The following is a 20405-nucleotide window of genomic DNA, read 5'->3' as shown; positions in this document are numbered from 1 at the left end:
TTAATCATATCTATCCTGTTTCATTAACTTCCTCCAGCAGAAGAGTTCATGATGAAGTATCGAGTGGGAGGAGGCAAATTTCTGGCAATAAGCCGACAAAAAAACCTGGGGGAGGTATAGAAAAGGCCACCATCCCTTCCCCTTCTGCATGCCTCCCTGCTTCTACCTCTTCCTCATACCAGCAAGGGCACCAACCAAAGAACAGAAGCCCCACTCCCTCCCCCAGACTGTGCTTCACTGCAGACCAGGAATGAACAGAATTAGGGAAGCCTCAGGGCAGTGGGCCTGTAACAGGGTTAGGGTTAGGGTGCTTAAAGCATGTGCCAGACAGATGCGTGGAATTTTTCAGCACATATATACCCTTATATATACCCTTTCTTTCAGCTTGCAGAAGGTGCCACAATTGTGAAAATCATCCTGCCTAACAAGGGGTGGCTCAGCGTCCCTACAGATTACAGACTGGCAGCATTAATGTCACGTATCACTAGGCACACATAGGCGTGGCACAGAAAAGGACAGTGTCTTGGATCATGGACTACAATGCATCAGGTGACAGTATTTGAAGCTTCAGGACTATGCGTCAGAGATGGTAGTGAGCAATGTAAGGGCACCCCAAAGAAACCATCATACTGTATCTATCCCCTATCTTTTCACCTACTATACAACAAACCCACAGTACAATTGCTCCATTGTTACAGGAGGCTTGTGCAGATCTTTGTCACATGGTATAGCACTATAGTGAGATTTACCTGCACCTTAACATCAGTAAGACAAAGCAGCTAAGGTGCGACCAAGCAACACCAGACATGTTTCTTCAAAGGAACATAGAAATGAGGATGAGAGCAGGATCAGCCAGTCCCAGTAATAACTGGGCTGACATCACTGATCCAGCGACTTTCCAATCACAGGTGCAGAGTGCTAAGGTACAGAGCTTAAAAAGCAAAACGCACCGGATGGCCATCTTGGAGGCTCTATGATAGAATGTGCACAGCTATTCTTTTTGAAAAGAATTTTTGTGTGCAGCCAACTACTAGGAATGTTCTTCCAGTCATTAGGTAAAACCAACAATGTCTGTCTTTTGTACAGTACTGTCTGTATTGTCCTAACATTAACAACCAGATGCTGGATAAGTAGATTGGCTAATAAAAAGAGCAAAGAACCAGCTTTACTCCTCTGCTTCAGAGAATGCTTTTGTTTCTTTGTATTTAGAAAAGTTCAGTTTCAGCATTAAAAAGATAGTATTAACCTTAAGATTTACATCAGTCTGTCTACATTTCGCATATTTTCCTGCATATTGTCTAGCACATGCTGTGTTAAGGGAGGTATTTAGATGCTGAAGTAACATTCTTTGAGGTAGGGCTGGGCAATATGGCAAAATATTTTATCACAATATTTTTTTCATATCGGTCAATGTCAATATCATTACACACAGTTCCCACTGTAATCACCAAAGAACAAAATCTATGTGGAAATGACAATAATTGAGCTGAATCAGGTTGGTGTTTGATTGCAATTAACAGCCCTGGGACACAATGCTAATACTATCCTGCAATCCTGGACACAGTGGCTGGTACCTACACTTCCTTTGTCTTCTCCTCCATCATCTTCTTCATCTCCTTCATCTCACTCTGTTCATTTATACGGGGCATCTATCATTAAGTCTTAAACAGATCCAGAATCTACCAGCACCCCAGGCAGACAAAAAGTATTCCTCACGTTCAACATCCTCGTAAAACTCCCACCTGTGGCTTCACCCACCACCCAGTTTACTGATGACTGTGCCTGCATCCATAAACACAGAGCCAGTTCTCTGCCCCCACCCCTCTTACTAACTCTGATGTCCCCAAACTGCTCCTCATTAACCCCTATCTGTCTTAGCTATCTCTCTCACACTCCACTCATGTACTCACACATCACCCCTGACTGCTACAGGAGGGGGGGACAGATGGACATTTAATTGAGTGTACAATAGACCAATTAACCCGTGTAATAATTTTTTATTAGTACCATCATCCCACCGCTCCCTATACTTTTATCTTTAATTTCATAATTGTACTATGTGTAACTATATGTTGTTTTTATGTTGTATGGTGCTATATTGCTACTAGAAACTGAATTTCCCGGAGGAACCTTCCCGAGGGATTAATAAAGTTTTCTATCTATCTATCTATCTATCTGACTGAGGTGCTTCTTAGTTGTCCGTTCTCATCGTGATAGACCCACTTACAGCCTTTGATACGGAGAGCCACCAGATACTCTATCAAGTAGATAGTGTCTTGGGGTGCAGAACAATCTAAGTTATATCAGGTAACGACAGGTAAACCTCACGGTTCACTCCTTGGTCACCTCCTCTTCCCCTTGCACATGACCTCCCTAGGTCCGATCATAGTCACATGGTTTCTCCTGCCACTGCTATGGAGATGATATCCAACTCAACATGACCTTCCCTCCAGAGGACTCCACAGTCCATGCTCAAATTTCTGAGTACCTTGCTGACATCGCAGTATGGATGAGAGATTGCCAGCTCCAGCTGAACCTCTAAAAGGCCATGCTTTTCGTCTTCCATGCCAACCCTACCACTCCTTGGGCCTGACTTTCTGAGCTGTTAATGGAACAGCATCTATCTAAACCATGTTTTTCATCAAGGTATTTTATATGATTTAGCAGACACTTTTATCCAAAGTAATGTACACTTATTTGAGAAAGCTGGGTCAGACAATCCCTAGAGGAATTAGGGGTTAAGGGCCTTGCTCAGAGACCCAATGGTGACATCACTGTGCCAGCTGAAGGATTTGAACCGGCGAGCTTCTCATGACAGGCATAGCATCACAACCTGCTGGGTCACACCCCATGCCATACAAGACCCACATCTCAGTGCCTGGTGATCCTACCGCCACATGAAAATAACTTGTGTGGTTCTTGGTAGTGGATGGAGCAACTCATCCACTTATAGTCATCAGAGTCCCTCTCCACCTTCAAGAAACTCCTACAGCCTAACTCATACTCCATGCGTCCAGGTGCTGTTGCAGTCCGAACTCCGTCAAGCGCACAGATTTTTGCGTACATACTTTATTTTGGGGCATCATCTGTATACACATATGGTCATGGTTGGTGCATGCATACAGCAATGATATTACAACAGACGAGCAGATTTATGCATCTCCAAGGTGTCCAGCTGACCACTTGTGTTCAGATTTCATTACTGCCCCATGTGCAGTTATTGTGACGTCCTTATCGGGGATTCATCAGAATGCATTAGTGTTTACGCTACAAAAGATAGTGTCAAATGCAACCCACACACCTCGGCAAGTAGATTTTAGCGATCAGACCACAATGCATCTTGGTGACTGTTTATACTTGATTTAGCATTGTCTACTTCCGATCCGATTGCCCAGGATGCATTTTTAAACCAAGTGTAAACAGGGTCCTAGCAATACACTATCAATTATTTGCACATACACAGTCGATGTTCCATGACGTGCAAGAGTCCATTCAACTCAATATCTAGGGTGCATGCGACACAAAATTTATGCGCATAGTGTGCAGACGGTAATGATACATGAACAAGAGGAGTATGAACTAGGCTTTGTGGGAGTACCTCAACTAATCAACTAATCCAACTACTGACTTGCTCTGTCTTCATTGGTTTTGGGCATTTAGCAACATTAGATGCTGCTTTACTTTGCACCCATCTTGTAGCAACCACACTGTGTTTTTTAAAATTTTAATAGCTCTCTTGGTAGGTACTTACAATGTCTGGTAATATACTGTTTAGCCCTTGCTGTATTTTCTGCCTCTTTCATACGTCACTTTGAACAAAAGCATCTGCTAAAAAACAACTGACTGCTGGAAAATAATAACATTAATTTGAAAATTATAAACACCTTTTCTTTTTTTAGTTTTTATAAGTCAGATGGTTTGCTGAATTTATCCTCGGAGTGTGAAACGGAAGGGTGAGGAAAAAAAACAGATAATTTAATCACTGCATCGCTGGTGACGTCAGGTGTGGAGGGGGTTTGCTGATGTCAACGAAAGCTTTACAAAACCAGCATAAACTTGTACATCTTCACACAGCCCTCTCTAAATGCAGCAGGAGCACCTTTTCACATGGGCGATCTGGGACGGCATCCGAAACCAGACCCGGAATGATAAGACAAAAACCAAACGCAGCAAAACCAGGTATCGCTTTGCCAATGCTAATACACGGCTGGGGTCCAGACCGTGACCCCACACCATCAAGAGGCTACAGAGGAGTACAGACTTACAGCACACACACACACACACACACACGCACATGCAATACACACAGACATCAAGCCCATGCTCACGTTTTGTGGGCGTCAGCTTGTTGGCATTTTATATCACCCAGCCACAGGACTTAAATCAAGACGGCATGGCAGCACCCTGACGGTCAGATGGGTAAATCCCAATATTCGGTTTCCTGGGATGCGGCCGCTAATCTGAGCAGCCATGATGTAATGACACCAGCACCCCCATCAACCACACAATACTACGTGCAACCAAGCTGGGGAGAAAACCGCTGCTGCAGGGTAAGAGCCTGAAACACAAATTGGAAAACAAATAAATAAGAGATTAAAGAAAATCAGAAGCCTTGTGCTTTCATTCATAAATAGATAATGTAAAGAAAAATAAGGATTTACTGATTCCGCCGGCTAAATGCATCCCATTCTGTTTGATTGAACATCCTACCCCAGCCTCCTCTCAGGGACAAAGCACCGCGCATCACGCTAAGCCCCAATAGCATGCATCAGTGCAGCTGCCCTCTTCCCCACAATGAAGCATCCTGGCAGAGCACTGTGCAGACACGCACACCGGCGGACAGCCAGCACAAGCACTGCGCTCAATCAAAATCTGCTTCTCGGACTCGCAGAGAGCGGCGGCTGAAGACCCACTCACCACCTTATGTGCCGAAAATGAGTAGCGGTCCTTTCCTCCCCTTGTTCCAGGGAAGGGGGAGAAGCCTCACTGCTCTGCCTTAGCTTTCCTCTCACAGTGTCCCCCAGTGGAGCAGCTCAGCACACACACACAACAGCCCCGCCGCCATTTTGTGGTCATGTGACGGGGGTGGAATCTAAATAAAGACGATCACCTGCTCCCAGCACAGCCCGCATCTTCGCGGTGGTGGGAGGCGGAGGGGGCTGAGCAGAACCGATGTCTGGCCATGCCATAGAAAGGGAAGTGATGCTGAAGCAGGCGCTGAGGAGGAATAAATCCCCCTTCAGCCTGAGGCAAGAAGTAGCCCCTACCACCTTCTCCCACGGATCTCTTTATGTTCCATGCTGCTACTCTTATTATTCCCCCCAGAAAACAGTGGGGGCTGGGAAGCAAAGACTTTCCTCAGTTTTTCCCATGGGGAATCTCTGTTTGTGACGACAGTGATCACAAAACAATAAACAGTACATCAGTATAGGACAATTGCTAATAATGCACCTGGATGGCAGAAATGACTCAAATGACGCTGGAGGTAAACATGCAGAGAAATTTGGCATATGGACCAACACACACACAAAGAGCCAAGGGACACTGAAAGAACACAGTGGAGCAGACCAACAGAGCAGATGTCCTGGCCTTCCTGTTGCTTGGCAACCGTCTTTTTGTTGACGGCATGTACCACAGCTTGAACTCCCCCTCTTCCAATTTGTGGGCCACTATTAGCATAAAGCACAATGCTTAACTTGGATTTTACACAGAATACAAGTGTAAAGAAAGGGATTAAAAAGATGGTGTTATCTAAATTAAAAGAAAAAATATAAGAATCCACACTTGCTTATTTCAAAACGACCTGGGTCTTACTGCAAAATAACCCACACAAAATGTAAAGTCCCACTTTAACGCTGCAAATTCTTTTTATTGTTTAGCTAAATTACAGCTTGTTGAACCAAATAAAGGAACATTTCCAGTTCATGCCTGCTCAGGCATTGTTGAAACATTCTGAGTTCCATTTTGCAGTTTCACAGATCTTTATTTTCAGTACCTACATAATGAGGATAGTTGCATACAGTATGTTTTACAGTAGTACATAAAAACTGCACCAGTGGCTGCACTGCAATGAAGTTGTGCAGTATAGGAAACATAAAAAAGGTACCAGGCTGAGCTGCCCACTGAGAAGAGACTTTGCTGGAGCTTATCCCTCATTTAATCAGTGTTGCCATCAGCTAATCAGCCTTGCAGAAGGGTCCATGGACTAGCCGCACAAGGAAAGGTTTTGGTAAATAACAAAGCCTGAATCACTACAAGGCCTGAAATACACAAACGTGTGTGTTAGACATGTATGATGTAGTGCAACATGAAAAGTGCTTTGTGATTTCAATCTGGAGCCATTCTTATTCCAAATTCCAAATCACCATAGCTATAATTTATATAACTATAACTAATTTTCAAATGAAAGTCCAGTGCAATTTCAGTGAGGTAAGTTCAGGCCAATGGGTAAGGAGACATTTTAACTTTGTTATAACACCACAATGCTGTTGGGGTTTTTCCTGCTTTTCCTTGTATTAGTTCCAGCATTTCCTTTTTATGATGTTATGTTGTAGCATCTGAATTGAATAGTCAGGGAATTTCACTAAGCCTACACTTAATGGTTTCCCATTTTTAGATTATTTTTAAATGAAGGTACTTTTATATAAGCCAGTTGTAGGATGGGAGGTGTGTGGATGTCTCGGGTAGCTGACATGAAGTGAGAAGCTCATCCTTTTACCTTATAAACCTGCCTTTCATTCCTCTCTCTCCAGACCTCCCTGCCATAACAATCCTGTCTCTAAATCTCTACACATTGACATTCTCTTCAGCCAGACCTGTCAACCCTATTACAAAATCTTTTCTTTTTGCCTTCCACTCCCCATTCTTTTCTACATTCTCATGTGATTCTGTTTTCTTTTTACTCAAAATGAAACTAGCACTAAAAAAGCTGTTTAAAACTACTCGTAAAAGGCAAATGTGTAACAAGAAAAAGGTAATAAAAATGTTGCCATATTATAAACATAAATTCTCCTCCAAAATGTTGCATTTTTACTTTGAACATTAAGTCATCGTTTTACTGTGAAGAATGAGGAATAAACATCTCTCTAAAGCTGTGTCCATTCGGTTCCTTGGCACACCAGTGGAAACGTATCACTCTACCACTTCCTGTAGCTGGAGGGGAACAGGGAGAGAACAGTTCCCTTCCTCCAGACAAAGCACCTCTTAGATCATTCGTCTGCCACATTACTGTTAAAATTAAAGTTAAACACATATATTAAAACTAAAATTTCCAAATGTATTACAAACAGGAGCACTACTCCCATCCAAAAAGTCTTACTGACTATAGGCCAGGAACATTTTCAGTCTGATTTTCTCAGGTCGGCTGATGTGCTGCTGCTATGAAGGCTACCTCAGCCATGTGTCCCTTATGGCCACGTCTCTCCTACGGCCATGTGTCCCTTATGGCCATGTGTCCCTTATGACCACGTCTCTCCTACGGCCATGTGTCCCTTATGGCCATGTGTCCCTTATGACCACGTCTTTCCTACGGCCATGTGTCCCTTATGGCCATGTGTCCCTTATGGCCATGTGTCCCTTATGACCACGTCTCTCCTATGGCCATATGTCCCTTATGACCATGTCTCTCCTATGGCCATGTGTCCCTTATGACCATGTGTCCCTTATGACCATGTCTCTCCTACGGCCATGTAGAAACAAAACAAAATTCAATGCCCTGTACAAACAAAACAAACACCATCACACTGCCATGAAATAAATCACTCAATAAAGTTAAATAAGCCCTCACTCTTGGTACAAGGAAACCTGCCTACCTATCAGAATTACTTCAAGTTTACCAGCTACATCGTCCACTCAGATCACAGCACACCGGTTTCCTTGTTATTTCACATATAAATAAAGTGACAGTTGGCAGTAATACATTCTGCGCCTATGTTGTAGAAGGCTTTGCCAGCTTATGTTTGGGATGCTGAATTTGTCTCGGTCTTTAAATTTCGACTGAAGACCTATTACCTATTAAAATGGTTTCCCATTTTTTAATTATTTATTTTTAAATTAATGTCTCTAAATCTCTACACATTGACATTCTCTTCAGCCAGACCTGTCAACTCTGATATCTTTTCTTTTTGCCTTCCACTCCCCATTCTTTTCTACACATTCTCATGTGGTTTTCTTTTTACTCAAAGTGAAACTAACACTAAAAAGCTGTTGAAAACTAAATGCCTTCCTTCCCACATATCTGAATAGTGCCCGGGGTGGACAGTGTCTGAGCTGCAGTCCTGGTTCAGTCCCATGGAAGGGTGACACTGTGAATGTGACCTACACACTGTAACATTGAGTGTGCAAACTTGATTGTTAGACTTTGGCTTTGACCTTGATCACAGCTGACACCATGCTTTTAGCGAACAAGCCCATTCTTTGTTTTTCTATAATGTTATCATGCCTGGAGGGTTGGGCAGTATATTGATCTTGGACCACCAGAGGTTTTTTTTCTCCTTACTTAGGAGTTTTTGTTCCTCTTCTCCGTTGCGATCTGGCTGGCTTTCTCCCTTTTCTTTGTCTTCCCTTTTCCCTGCTTTTTTATTACTCTGTCTTAATCTAAAAAGTTTTAGATTAAGACAGAATAACTTACATCTAAAAGTTTTGACAAGGTAAATTAGGGTTTTGCCTTCTTGTCATTTTGACTTCCTCTGCTGCCCCCTGCAGGATGGGCTCCCCCTTTGGGTCTGGTTAGGGTTAGGGCTTCCTCTGCTGTCCCCTGCAGGATGGGCTCCCCCTTTGGGTCTGGTTCCTCCCAAGGTTTCTTCCTTCAAGGGAGTTTTTCCTTGCCACTGTCTCTCTGGCTTGCTGACTGGGGGCTTTGGGCAGTGATAATGTAAAGTGCTTTGAGACAATGTGATGTTGTGAAAATGCAATATACAAATAAAACTGAGTTGAATGGAATTAATGACGTTGTAACATACCACAACACACCTATTTAATGCGCTTTAGGAGAACTCTGTTGTGAAAGGTGCTATTTAAACAAAAGTTGAATTGAATTGAATATAAAGTCCAAATGTTGAAAGTGTAAAAAAACACCAGAGCACCTTTTCCTTTTTTTGCATCTTTAAAAGAGAATTACCCATTTTTTATCACTAGCCAAACTCGGATGAGTACAGATAACTAGAACATGAAAATGCTCTGTAATTAATTTAGTTTAATATACATACAGTGGTACCTCAGTTCTCGAACTCATTAGAACTCAAATTTCTTAAAAGTCGAAAAAAAAAAAACATTAACATAATTTTTTGGGACCGGGAACCAATTAATTGGTTTTCCATTATTTCTTATGGGGAAAATTCGATCAGAACTCAACTTTTTAGGATTCAATCCTTAAGTTCGAGTTCTGGGGTACCACTGTATAATATAATTGTACCAATTTTTTTTTTTTTTTTACTGTTTTTAGATAAAGACAAAGTCACCAAGGAAACTATGTTAAATCGAGATCACTGTACTCACTGTACTCACTGTACTCACTGTACTCACTGTACTCACTGTGCTGACACCAGCACTGTTTATACTGTATGAGCTGGAACAGGACGGCACTGAACACAAAAAGCCACATGACCATACAGATGACAGTGCTCCTGCACGCTTTGTCATCAGTCTCGCTTATGCAAGCTCACATATCCTAAACATAGCCACTAGCAAATTGCCATGGCACAATCCTCTTTCAAATTTAATTCCTTAATTCAGCTCTACAGTATTTCTTTGCACTGTGTGAAAACTGAGACTAAAATAAATTCAGTCTTGACAGCACTGGCGTGCACAGATAGAGACGAGGTGGTGCTGAAGCACTTGCCCTTTTGCCCTCAGTCCAAAAAAGTGCCCTTTTGAAAGACGTGATTTTTTTTTTTTTTTTAAAGCTGCGCGATTTAAAAAGGTGTGAAAATAATGGCTTGATTTGTGCCCCTTCTTCAAAGACACCCGAACCCTGTCGCTTTTTCACTGTCACCGTGTCACGTGAACACGCTTGCAGTTCATTTGTTGTGAGGCGTGTAGCAGCGGCATGACATAGGACTACTTGGAGTAGGCATAGTAGGCTAACTATAGCGACTGGGAGCCACGGCGGACAACACGGCAGCTCTTTCCCTTCCCAACCAGTCAGGTAACCCATGAATCGAGTGAAATTATTCTGTTTGCCCTCTAAGACCAACCTGCAATTGTTTTGTTCTGAAGTAGCCTGTCAGAAACTGCACATGACAAACTTTGCCAGCTTGCCCCCTCCATCCATCCATATGGATAAACAAAAAAACGACACATTTAAAATGTAACCTAAACCATTTAGGCAACCCCACTCTCCATCAATTCCGACCTTTTTGCATACACTATTGAAAATATCACGTTATGCTATAGGCTACATGCCGTTAGGCAGAGGGCTCTTTTGAGGCCATTTTTCGTTACAAATTTTAGGATGATCTCACGGAAATCTGTGAATAAATACAAAGTTTTCAAACTGAAGTCAGTGACGGGAAGACATCACACTTTTTAGAGATGGAACTGCAGAAAAACCTAAAACCTTGACATGATTATGAATAATAGAATTATGGACGTTTCTCCGTTTTTGTGGATTAGCCTTTCCATAACTAACGTCAACTACTGTCCTACTTTGGTAAGATTGAAATTAATGTCTTTGACTGTCTTTAGTAGGTGTCTCCTGTGAGAAAGTTAGAACACCGTCCAACTGTCTAAAGATGCAGTCTTTAGCCTAACTGGTTGTTACTGACTCAGCGATGCTCGCAGACATTTACGCACTGTGTTGTGAATATGTATGTATATAGTTTAGAGTTGGATACAGATTTTATCTTTTTGTGGTGTGATTTTTGATTTTTAGAGAATGTTTTGAAATAAAAGTCAAATTGCATTTAACCTGTGCGTTTTTTTTATTATAAAAAGAAAAGGTTTTCCACATATGCAAAAAGTGCCCTTTTTTCCCCCTGGAGCACTTGCCCCCCAAAATGTCTGTGCACGCCACTGCTTGACAGCCTTGAAGGTGCAAAGTCATGTGTCATTCTGCAGGCCTTGAGCGTATACTATACTGATGGCCATTTAAGGAACACACAAAAATATAGTACAATGGTTTTGATGGTCATTTAAGGTGTAGGTCTCTTCAAGCTATAGCCGACCTTCAAATACTGAGTAAATTTCTATTGTACCCCCCCCCCCCAGGAACACTATCATAGGCCATAGGTCTGTGTATGGAACAGCACTGAGAAAATTAAACCACACCCACAATCATATTTTTTTTTCTTTGTGAGCACTTTAAAAAGTACACTTTAAAAAGCAAGACAAGCGTATCTTTGTGATTCTCGGTTAACATCACAAGCATACAGGAACACAGGATAATCTTGTTCCTGTTTCAAAGCAGAAATGTTTTGTAGGAAATCTTTCTTGATATGTAATTATAAACAGAAGCACGGTTGACAGATAACCTGAACTTTTCAAAGCATAATCCACTGTGATTGTTAGGGGTATCATACAGTAAGACCAGTAGCAGATTCTATTGTACATTATTACACTCACCGAAGGTGTTGTTTCAGTCTATGGAATTTGGAGAATCCAGGCTGAGAGCTCAAAGGTGTTTTTTTTTGTTTTAATCACACTGTTACGACCATGCTCACTACTCACCAACACACGTACACACACAGCCTCACGTGATCTTCACTCTGCAGTTCAAGGGTCTACTTAACGCTTACCAGGCTTCTCCGGTTATGACTCTTATCAACAAGCTAACATGATATAATCAAACACAATGTAGCTATTTCAATGAAAATAACACTTAAATGCTATGTAGCCGATTACCATTCTAGTCAGAGACATAGGATGAGTTTTGTTTGGTTCTTTTTAATTTTTGTATTTTGCAATAACTTTCATTGCAGTTATCCATCCTCCCTAACAGTTATTTTCTGTAACTGCGTCTGGAGCCTATCCCGGAGCCTATCCCGGAGCCTATCCCGGAGCCTATCCCGGAGCCTATCCCGGAGCCTATCCCGGAGGCTATGGGTACAAGGTAGGGAACAATCCAGGATGCACCAACCCATCCCAGTCTCTCCAGTTATAAAATCACTAAATCATTAAGGATCATGAAGCGCAAAACAATAGCAATTTTAACAACATCATAGTTATGATATTTCAGTATCCATCCATCCAATTCTAACTGTTCATCCTGATCAGGGTTGTAGGGATATTTCAGTATACAAACATTTACAACATATACAACATGTTAGTATGTTTGGGATTGCTTATGTGTGTATGCCATCCTGGAAGAGTAGAGGCTAGTACGGAAATCAAGAAGTGAACCAGCTTCAAACCAACCAACTCTTGGTTTCAGAATGAGATGATGGACAAGCTGGTGTCCACATACTTATAATATTTTACAGTATATGAGGATATGTCAAAATGATCCTCACTCCAAAAAAAAAATCCAAGAGACATAGAGGTTACAGAAGCGGTCACGCCCTTCAGCGCTCAGCCCAACACAGCCGAATTTAATTAGCACTAATCAGCAGCAGTAACTTAAGCCTTGTCCAAACCCTGGTTCAGTGCCAGATATTGTCACTACTCCTACGAGATGTACTCAGCATACTAACCCCTGTCTTTTGTCTAGCTCCGCTCCGCCCTGCCAGACCTTCTCGCTTTCCAGCCCAAGTCCGTTCCTGTCCTCCCTCTCCTCTCATTGTCCTGCTCGTGACCTCCCAGTGTCTCCAGTCTGGACCTTCGGACCCTGCCTCCCCATCCCACTCTGCTCGTTTGCCTTGGACTCGAAATAAACCTCAGCCTTGCAAATATCTCCCCTGACTGGTGTGTTCCCTACAGAAGCACTAACACAAAACAGCAAAACAAGTCTGTGGGTAAATATGCACTTGATCTTCTTATATATTAGCTATAAGCTGTGACATGGTATGGGAAGGTCAATATGGCTTATGAAAAATTTGACTTACGGGTTTGTGGAACTGATAACTTTCGTCAGTTAAGAACTGCCTGTACAAGTAATTATCGCCCTCTTGTGGCCAGAGACATGCTTTTTGTTTTAACTAATCTTGTATCAGGAAAATAAATGATCTTATATTTTAACTATAAATGCAACAAGATTATTTGTGGGATTTAAATAAATTTGAAAAATTAATCACTCACATCGTTAAAAGTCTGACATTTTTGTGAACATTTTTATATCAATGTAAACATTTGTCTAAAAACCTGCACCTGCGATGTGTGTCAGACACTTTTCCTACTTTCCGTTCATGTGTTTCTAAGTGGTACCTGATGCTCACTGAGATTATACTCATCACACAGCCATGCATGCTGTTCTGTGCATGGACTGATGACAGTGAGGGCACTGTAGGGCACTGAATTATGGACCTGCACTACCTGGTGAACATTTTTCTGGTGATATTACCATTCAGTTAATCTATGGCATCATCTAAAATTTGGTATTTCTGTATTACTTCTGTCCGCTCTTCAGTAGGTAGGAACTGTCCGAAAGCCCGGTTTGGAGTATCCTGCTTTCATTTAGTGATTTGATATTTCTGTGTTCTCCTGGTAGTTCACTAGTAGTTCTAGACTCTTTTCTCTTCCCTTCATGAGTTCCTACCATCGGTCCATCTTCCATGATCTCTTACTGTAAGTACTAGAACGTTATCAGAAAGTACCTACCACTTTCAGTAGATATTCACAAGATCTGATTAATGGAGAGGCTATTTTTAGTACTACTGACTTGTTCACCAATACTTTTTGCATAAACATCATAATATCTTACAACAGACAGTATTTCACAGGCATCACCTCAGATGATAACCTGCCCATTTAGTGGCAAGGGCATTACATTTAACCCTGTTTAAACAACATTTACTTCATTCACGAAGCAACACCTGCACAATAAAACGTTTTCAATGAGAATGCTGACATTCAAAATAACACAGAGCATTTGCAAGTGAGGCAGAGGCAGCAACTGACCCTGAAATCGTGCACTGGGCGAGATCTTTGTTCTCCGTCCATTGAACAATCAGACCAGCCTCTGAGTCACCAAGGTTCCCCACGGGGAGACATTCTTGCCTACAGTAGGAACATAAACAGGATTAGATAATGAGAGATCATTTCAATGGACAATTCAGCCATTTATGTGCAGATAGCAGACTATATACAAACAAGGGTAAGAATAAACTATGCCATCCTAAATGTTTTATAAAATAAATTTAGCAGTAGTGCTAGGATTTGATTAATTAAATACACTGAATATCACTTTAACATGTTAATTTGGTATACAAATCTTGAGAAAATAATACCTTAATGAATTTCTCTTTGGGACAACAGTAGCAGTTTACTTAAAAAAAATGACAGAATTGAACTACAACATGGCAGAGTAGCAAGTAAACCAACTAAAACAGGGCTATGAAAATAATAAAGACCATAACCATGAGGTACAGGAAAATAAGAGCACACCATAATGATAGCAAGAAGATTAACAAGCCAAACATTTTTGTTGTATAAACATTCTCAATGTTTTTCTTAAATTCCCAGAATATATGAAAACAGGGGAAACACTTAATTAGTTCATGTAAATACTGAACGGTAATGAGGCATTTAATGCATAATTAATGAAGCATAAACGGCCACGCCAGCAAGCTTCCCTGGAGCTCCAAACAACATCCTCTCTGCCAATCCCAGGGATGGATCCTTCCATGGGAACCTGAACAAACTGTTACCCTGTATCTGAATATTCAAAACCTCCAGGCAGCAAATCGCAAAGGCCTGAGGAGAACAGAACCTAACGCTTTGTTCTGCTTCCTCAAAGGCCCATGGCTCGCCCTTTTAAAGCAGATATTTCCATAAATATAATAATTATAAACCAAATCCTCCAGAACATTTTGGAGCCTCATCTAAAATTTATCATTACGGAAGAACAGTGATTAGAAAGGAGGTATGACGTTTTGTTAGCAATATTTCATAGTAAAATTAATTGGGAAAGTAGTCCAGATTTACATTACGAAATAGAACATTCCAAGGTAAAGTGATGTGTTTTGTTTGCTTGTCACTTCAAATAAAAGCACTTACAAATCTGTTCACAAATGCTAATTATCAATATTAATGAGGACTAGTCAGATAAATCTGCATGAATTGGTTTTTAGGTCAAAAGTTTGACTTAATGGTTCTGTTTCATTAGGTAGATTCATACCCTGTCACTCAATTTTTAAAAACCACGCTAAAAAGCTTTATTTAAAGAACAATGCACACTGACAACAATGGTGCTACATTGAGGTGGGCAGGTAGACAGTAATGAAGCAGGTAATCTCACCTGAAGCCCCTGAAGCCAGCAGCCTGCAGAATTCCTGCAGAAGAACTCCCTGTCTTCTCCCTCATCACTTCGGCTACGTCTTCCTGATCTATTAGCTGCTCTGCTATGACTTCCTCATAATCTTTATAGATCTGATCCCCAACTGTGCATTCAGGTTCTCTATTCCTTCCAACTGATTTCACGTTCATTGGCACTGGGATTATGCCCACTGGAGGTGGCTGAGCCAAATGAGTGTGTTGGCTAAAGCCATGGATGATATTTTGCTTCTCTCTCTCATGAACCACACAGTTGATGTCAGAGCCTGTGAAATGCAAAAAGATGCCATCTGCTCCTTTCCTGGCATTGCTGGCCAATGGTGAGTCCATATCCTTTATAATCCCCCCTGAACCACCTAGAGGGCTATCAGTTATTGCAGAGCTTTCTTCAGGGGAATCCACCAGCTTTTTCTGCCTATCCAGCAGTGTCCACCCCTGGGTTCCTAGAGTAGATCGCCCCTCATCATCCGAATCTTCCAGCGAAATCTGTGACCGGACATAAACGTCATCTTTGGCTTTAAAACGAGTAAATGTGTCCTTGACTGAAGCACTGCTTTTCACATCTGCAGGTTCTTCACAGTGGTTGGGGAAGTTGGTGTTTAGCTGGAACTCTGCATTTATTTCTGAACTTTTTACATTTGTATCCCTTTGGCAGGTATTTTTTACATGTGCATCCTTTGTGCAAGGTTTATTTATATCTACTAGACTGCTTAATAGATCTGGAGTAATGTTTTCTGTTCTGCTTTTTCCATCACCTTCCTGGACTGTCCCTTGCCCCAAAACAATAATATACTCCATCTCCAACCCAGAGGAATCCCCGTCTGAGAAAGATCTCACATCGTCTCGGCTCTCAAGTTGCAGGCGTTCAGAGCTGTCTTGCTTTCTGTCCAGTGAGTCTGTATCCCACAATGTAGGGCTCATTGCCTCTAGGGCAACTGCTCTGGTCTCAGAGTCAATACAAGCCATGTGTGGATGTTCATCTACTTGTGTGGGAGTAGCCAAGAAGATATCTTCAGATTCTCGAGTGCAGATATTTGGATATTCTAGCAACTCTGAGATTTCTAATTCCTCAACAGACAAGAAGTCACTACAGTTGGAGGACTTGTTGTTCTCCTTGCTAAGGTACGCTGCCCCATCAGCACTTGGAAGGTCACTTGTGACAGAATCATCTACCTGGTTTAATGGAAACATGCTGCTATCTGAGTGGAGTGAATCATCCAAAAGTATAAATGGTGAGAAGTGGCTTGTTTCCTCCATCGATTCAACATCATTTTCATATTCACTATCCACCCAACTACCATCTGACATGTTTCTTCCTGATTCAGGGCTGCTGACAGGTTTGGATATGTGACCTTCCCCTTCAACCCCCAATAATGTGAGAGATCCATTTCTCATATGATGACTTGGCTCTTGCCTTGTGGTTTTTTCATCATCTGTGCTGTCAGCGGGACACAAATTAGATGGGAACTTTGTTGCATTTTTGAAAATGTCTTCTTTTTGTTGGTTTAGGTCATTAATGAAAAGTGTTTCTGTTTGCGAATTATCACATATTTCAATTTGAGGAACTACCTTATCCTTTGAAGAATGTAAATGTCTCTGTGGAGTCGAGAAATCCAGGTTTCTGTGATCAGTTTCCTTGGCTCGTTCTACCTGATATTTCCCATAAGCTGTCTCCCTAGTATGTACTGGAAAGACCCTCTCAGTTTCCGGAGCACAACCATCTCTATCATGAAGTAAACCTGGCCCAAAATAAAAGGTTAGCTCAGTAGATGCTGCATCATGTCTACATTCTTCTGTAAATGTTGACTGATCTTCTATTTGTGATGATGTTTCAGTGAGTGTGTTTGTCTCCTGATAAGTCATGAAGTTTGGGGAGGCTTGATCCCACTGAACTTCAGGGTCTACATTGTCATACTGTGATACTGATTTCACCATTTGTTTAGTGATGGGTATAGTGTGAAGGTTCTTCTCCGATGACTGATGATCTAGAAATTTCTGTCTATGTTCAAAATCATTAACCTGATCCAGCTCCGTTTGTTTGTATATGTTCTTATTATCCATTTTTAGTATTATGTCGGTTTTGGTGTCTAATGTTAGCTCATTGAAAATGTGGCGTTGGCCACCATCAATGCTGTTTTCTTGTAACAGTCCAGCAGCTCGATCAGACCTAGCTGATGTCTCATTCAATGACCTACCAACTGACAGAATTTGGGAATCCGGAATATAATTTGTTGTTTTTGACTCCTTCTGACTTTCTGGGCCATAGATATCTGTGCTAGTTTTACTCCAGCTCCAATGCCCAGACTGAATATTTTCTGTGTCCTTAGAACTTCCTATGTCTGTGTCCTCATGGCCTTCCTGCGAGTCATTTCTGAAAGGTGTTTCACATGATCCTACTTCTATGCCGTCATCTCTTGTTTGAGGACTAGCAGACTGGGTGTCCTCTTGTATTGTGGTGTTCCACATTTCCATGCTTCGGTGGATATCCTGAGAAAGACAGTCCATGGAGTCTCCCTGGGCGCGACCACTGCACTGCTCAGATGCCTCTGAGTGGTCAGCTGTTTCAGGACTTGTGACAGTTGACTGTGAATCATCACAAATAGTTGTGTTCCACATATCAAGTGACTCCAGATTAAAAATGGCGCAGGATGTCTGGATTCCATTCTCAACAGAAGAAGGGTCAATATCTGACCCAGGGGGTCCACCCCCTTTGCAGGTTTCTGGCGTGAATTTCGTTTGTGCTTCCATTGTTCTTGGCTTTTCAACCACTGATGACCCTTCTGTATTAAAAAATGGAACATACTTCTCTTCACCCACTGGGACTGACTGAATATCACCAAGGCTTCCTGAACTCCACATGTCTGAGACACCTATGTTCGGGACCCAGCTATTGTACTCTTCAGCTGGTGGAACTGTTTGAACAAAGGGGTTCCATGTACTGGAGGTGTCTGGACTTGGGTCCTTTTCATTAGGGGGTTCATTTTCGATTTTCTGCAGGAAAAGATCCTCTAAAAGCAATGAGCTTTTTTCTTGTGATTCCCCAATACTTTCGTTTGCATTCTTGTGAGAAACAGTTAAGTCGCCCGGTGACTCAGTGAGCTGGCTTCGTAATTTAAGAAGTGAAAAGTCTCTGTCCACATGCATCAGGTCTATTTCTTTGTTAGTTAATGATGATACTTCTGTTTCATTTAGTTCTATCAGTGAGAGATCATAATCTGCAGAGAGACCCTCTGATCTAGATGCAATCACACTGTCACTGTAGGACAGACAGTCTTTCTTTTCTATTAATTGTAGGTTTGCTTTTAAATGGAAATCATTTGTAATGTCTGAGACCAAACAAACGTTTTTGGTGCTCTCAGTACAGCTTGAATCATTTTGCACAAATAATATTTCTGAATTAGTACCCTCTGAGCATGTATAATGTGGGTCTTTGCCATTATCATTATTCTCTATATGAACTCCAGGTTTTGAGGATATGGCCATGGATTCATTTGCTTCCAGTGTGTCACTGTTAAGGTCATCACATGAATTACATATAACTTGCTGAATTAACGTGTTGGCTAATGTTACGTCAGATACCTGTTCATGTTGAGTTGTGGCTTGGTTGGAGTCTGATACATCCACGTTCCATTCAAATACATCTAATGCATCTTTCATAGCAGGAGGAGACCAGAGGAGTGAGTCACTTGACTGGCTGCCCTCCTTTATTAGATATTCTTCCTTTTCTCTCCCTCCAGTCCCCTTTAGTTCCATCCTACTGTTCAGGCCAATATCTGGACTTTTCTCACCAATATCTCTCACTTCTGCTAGACTCCATATAATAGCATCATCTGAAGTTGACCCCTTGGTGTCTGACATAAGGTCATCCCAGGGATCAGATGATGAGACACTCTCTTTGTTTACAATTCCATTGATTTTCTCCATGATATCTTCAGAAAAGAACTTTGGCAGTCCATGACTAAGAGGTGAGGTTTCAACAAAACTGTTCATGGGTGTGGGTGGGATTCTGGTATCTGAGCCATCACTCCCAGACTGCTCCATACAAGGCAAGGTAAATCTATCCTCTGACAAATAGCTTCCATCACTTACTCTCTGTCCATCAGAATCATAGAAATCTATAAGACTCAACTCATCATCTTCTAACAGGCTGGAAGCCATGTGTTCTTTGGTAGCACCACAAAGTTTGACATCGTCATCTGGAGGAGAGCTGCTGCAATCGTGCATGGGATCTAAACTAAGAAGGTCAAAGTTGTCACTTTTATTTCTCACAGAGGGCCTGTGTTCTTGTGCGCCTTGATCTACAGCAGTGGCGACCACGCACAGGCCGAGAGCTGGGTTCTGGAAGAACCCAGTCGTCTCTCCCATGGGACTGTCGTCGCTGAGGAACACCGAGCTCTCTTTGGAGGAGCGGCTACTGCGCACCGTGGCCATGCCGCTGTCGGGGCTCAGCAGCTCGGGGCCCCCTTCCCCGAAGGCTGGCTGCGGCTCACTCAGCTCAGCGGGGTTCTCCGGGGAGTGGATGGAGATGGTGGAGGCGGGCTCGGCGTCGGAGCTGTACATGTCCATGATGCCGGAGGAGCCCTGGGAGAGGGGCGCGCTGCCGGCGACGCCTTCGGTGGATGATGTCCGACTGTTCTGAGCCAACGAGCGCTGCCTCCTTTCCAGGAACTCCTTGACGAGCATGACCACCTGTTCGGTGTAGACTGCTGTGTTCCTGCACCTATACAGCTGAAGTGCATGTAGTGTGCAGCTGAGCGGCTCCACGTCCAGGCTGGAGATATTGGCTTCCTCCAACTCGCAGCAAATCTGCAATAAAAACAGTCAAACTGCAAAAGTCACAAAAAAATGTAAAACGTCTCTAAATCTCTCCATATATCCCATAATACTTTTATCTTTCTGTGTATAAATGAATATTAAATAATATAAGCAAGCTAAAAAATTGCAATATTTTTGCAAATAACAGAAATGTAATTTTTTCCATAATTCCTTGTAAAGAACTGATAAAAGTCAATGGTGTATAATAGAGTTATATGTCATATCCA

The 20405-nt window shown here is 42.1% G+C and overlaps 1 protein-coding gene across 5 annotated transcripts in view; it reads right to left on the bottom strand.

Annotated features, from left to right (window-relative positions):
- LOC111839238 (prune homolog 2 with BCH domain) overlaps nucleotides 1–20405 on the bottom strand; it is a 67621-nt gene that overhangs the window by 16572 nt on the left and 30644 nt on the right. For 4 of the 5 annotated variants that reach the window (XM_072708093.1, XM_023802944.2, XM_023802945.2 and 1 more), the window contains exons 8-9: nucleotides 15329–20169; nucleotides 13990–14088 (exon numbers count right to left, since the gene is read on the bottom strand). In XM_072708093.1, coding sequence (XP_072564194.1) covers nucleotides 13990–14088; nucleotides 15329–20169 — 4940 coding nt within the window. Of the gene's footprint in view, nucleotides 1–4917; nucleotides 5158–13989; nucleotides 14089–15328; nucleotides 20170–20405 lie in introns of those variants that run through there. The other variant, XM_072708095.1, reaches the window with a different exon arrangement.

The sequence above is a fragment of the Paramormyrops kingsleyae genome, chromosome 2 (assembly GCF_048594095.1).
Source record: "Paramormyrops kingsleyae isolate MSU_618 chromosome 2, PKINGS_0.4, whole genome shotgun sequence".
NCBI lineage: Eukaryota > Metazoa > Chordata > Actinopteri > Osteoglossiformes > Mormyridae > Paramormyrops > Paramormyrops kingsleyae.
This window is presented reverse-complemented; position numbering and strand designations above follow the sequence as displayed.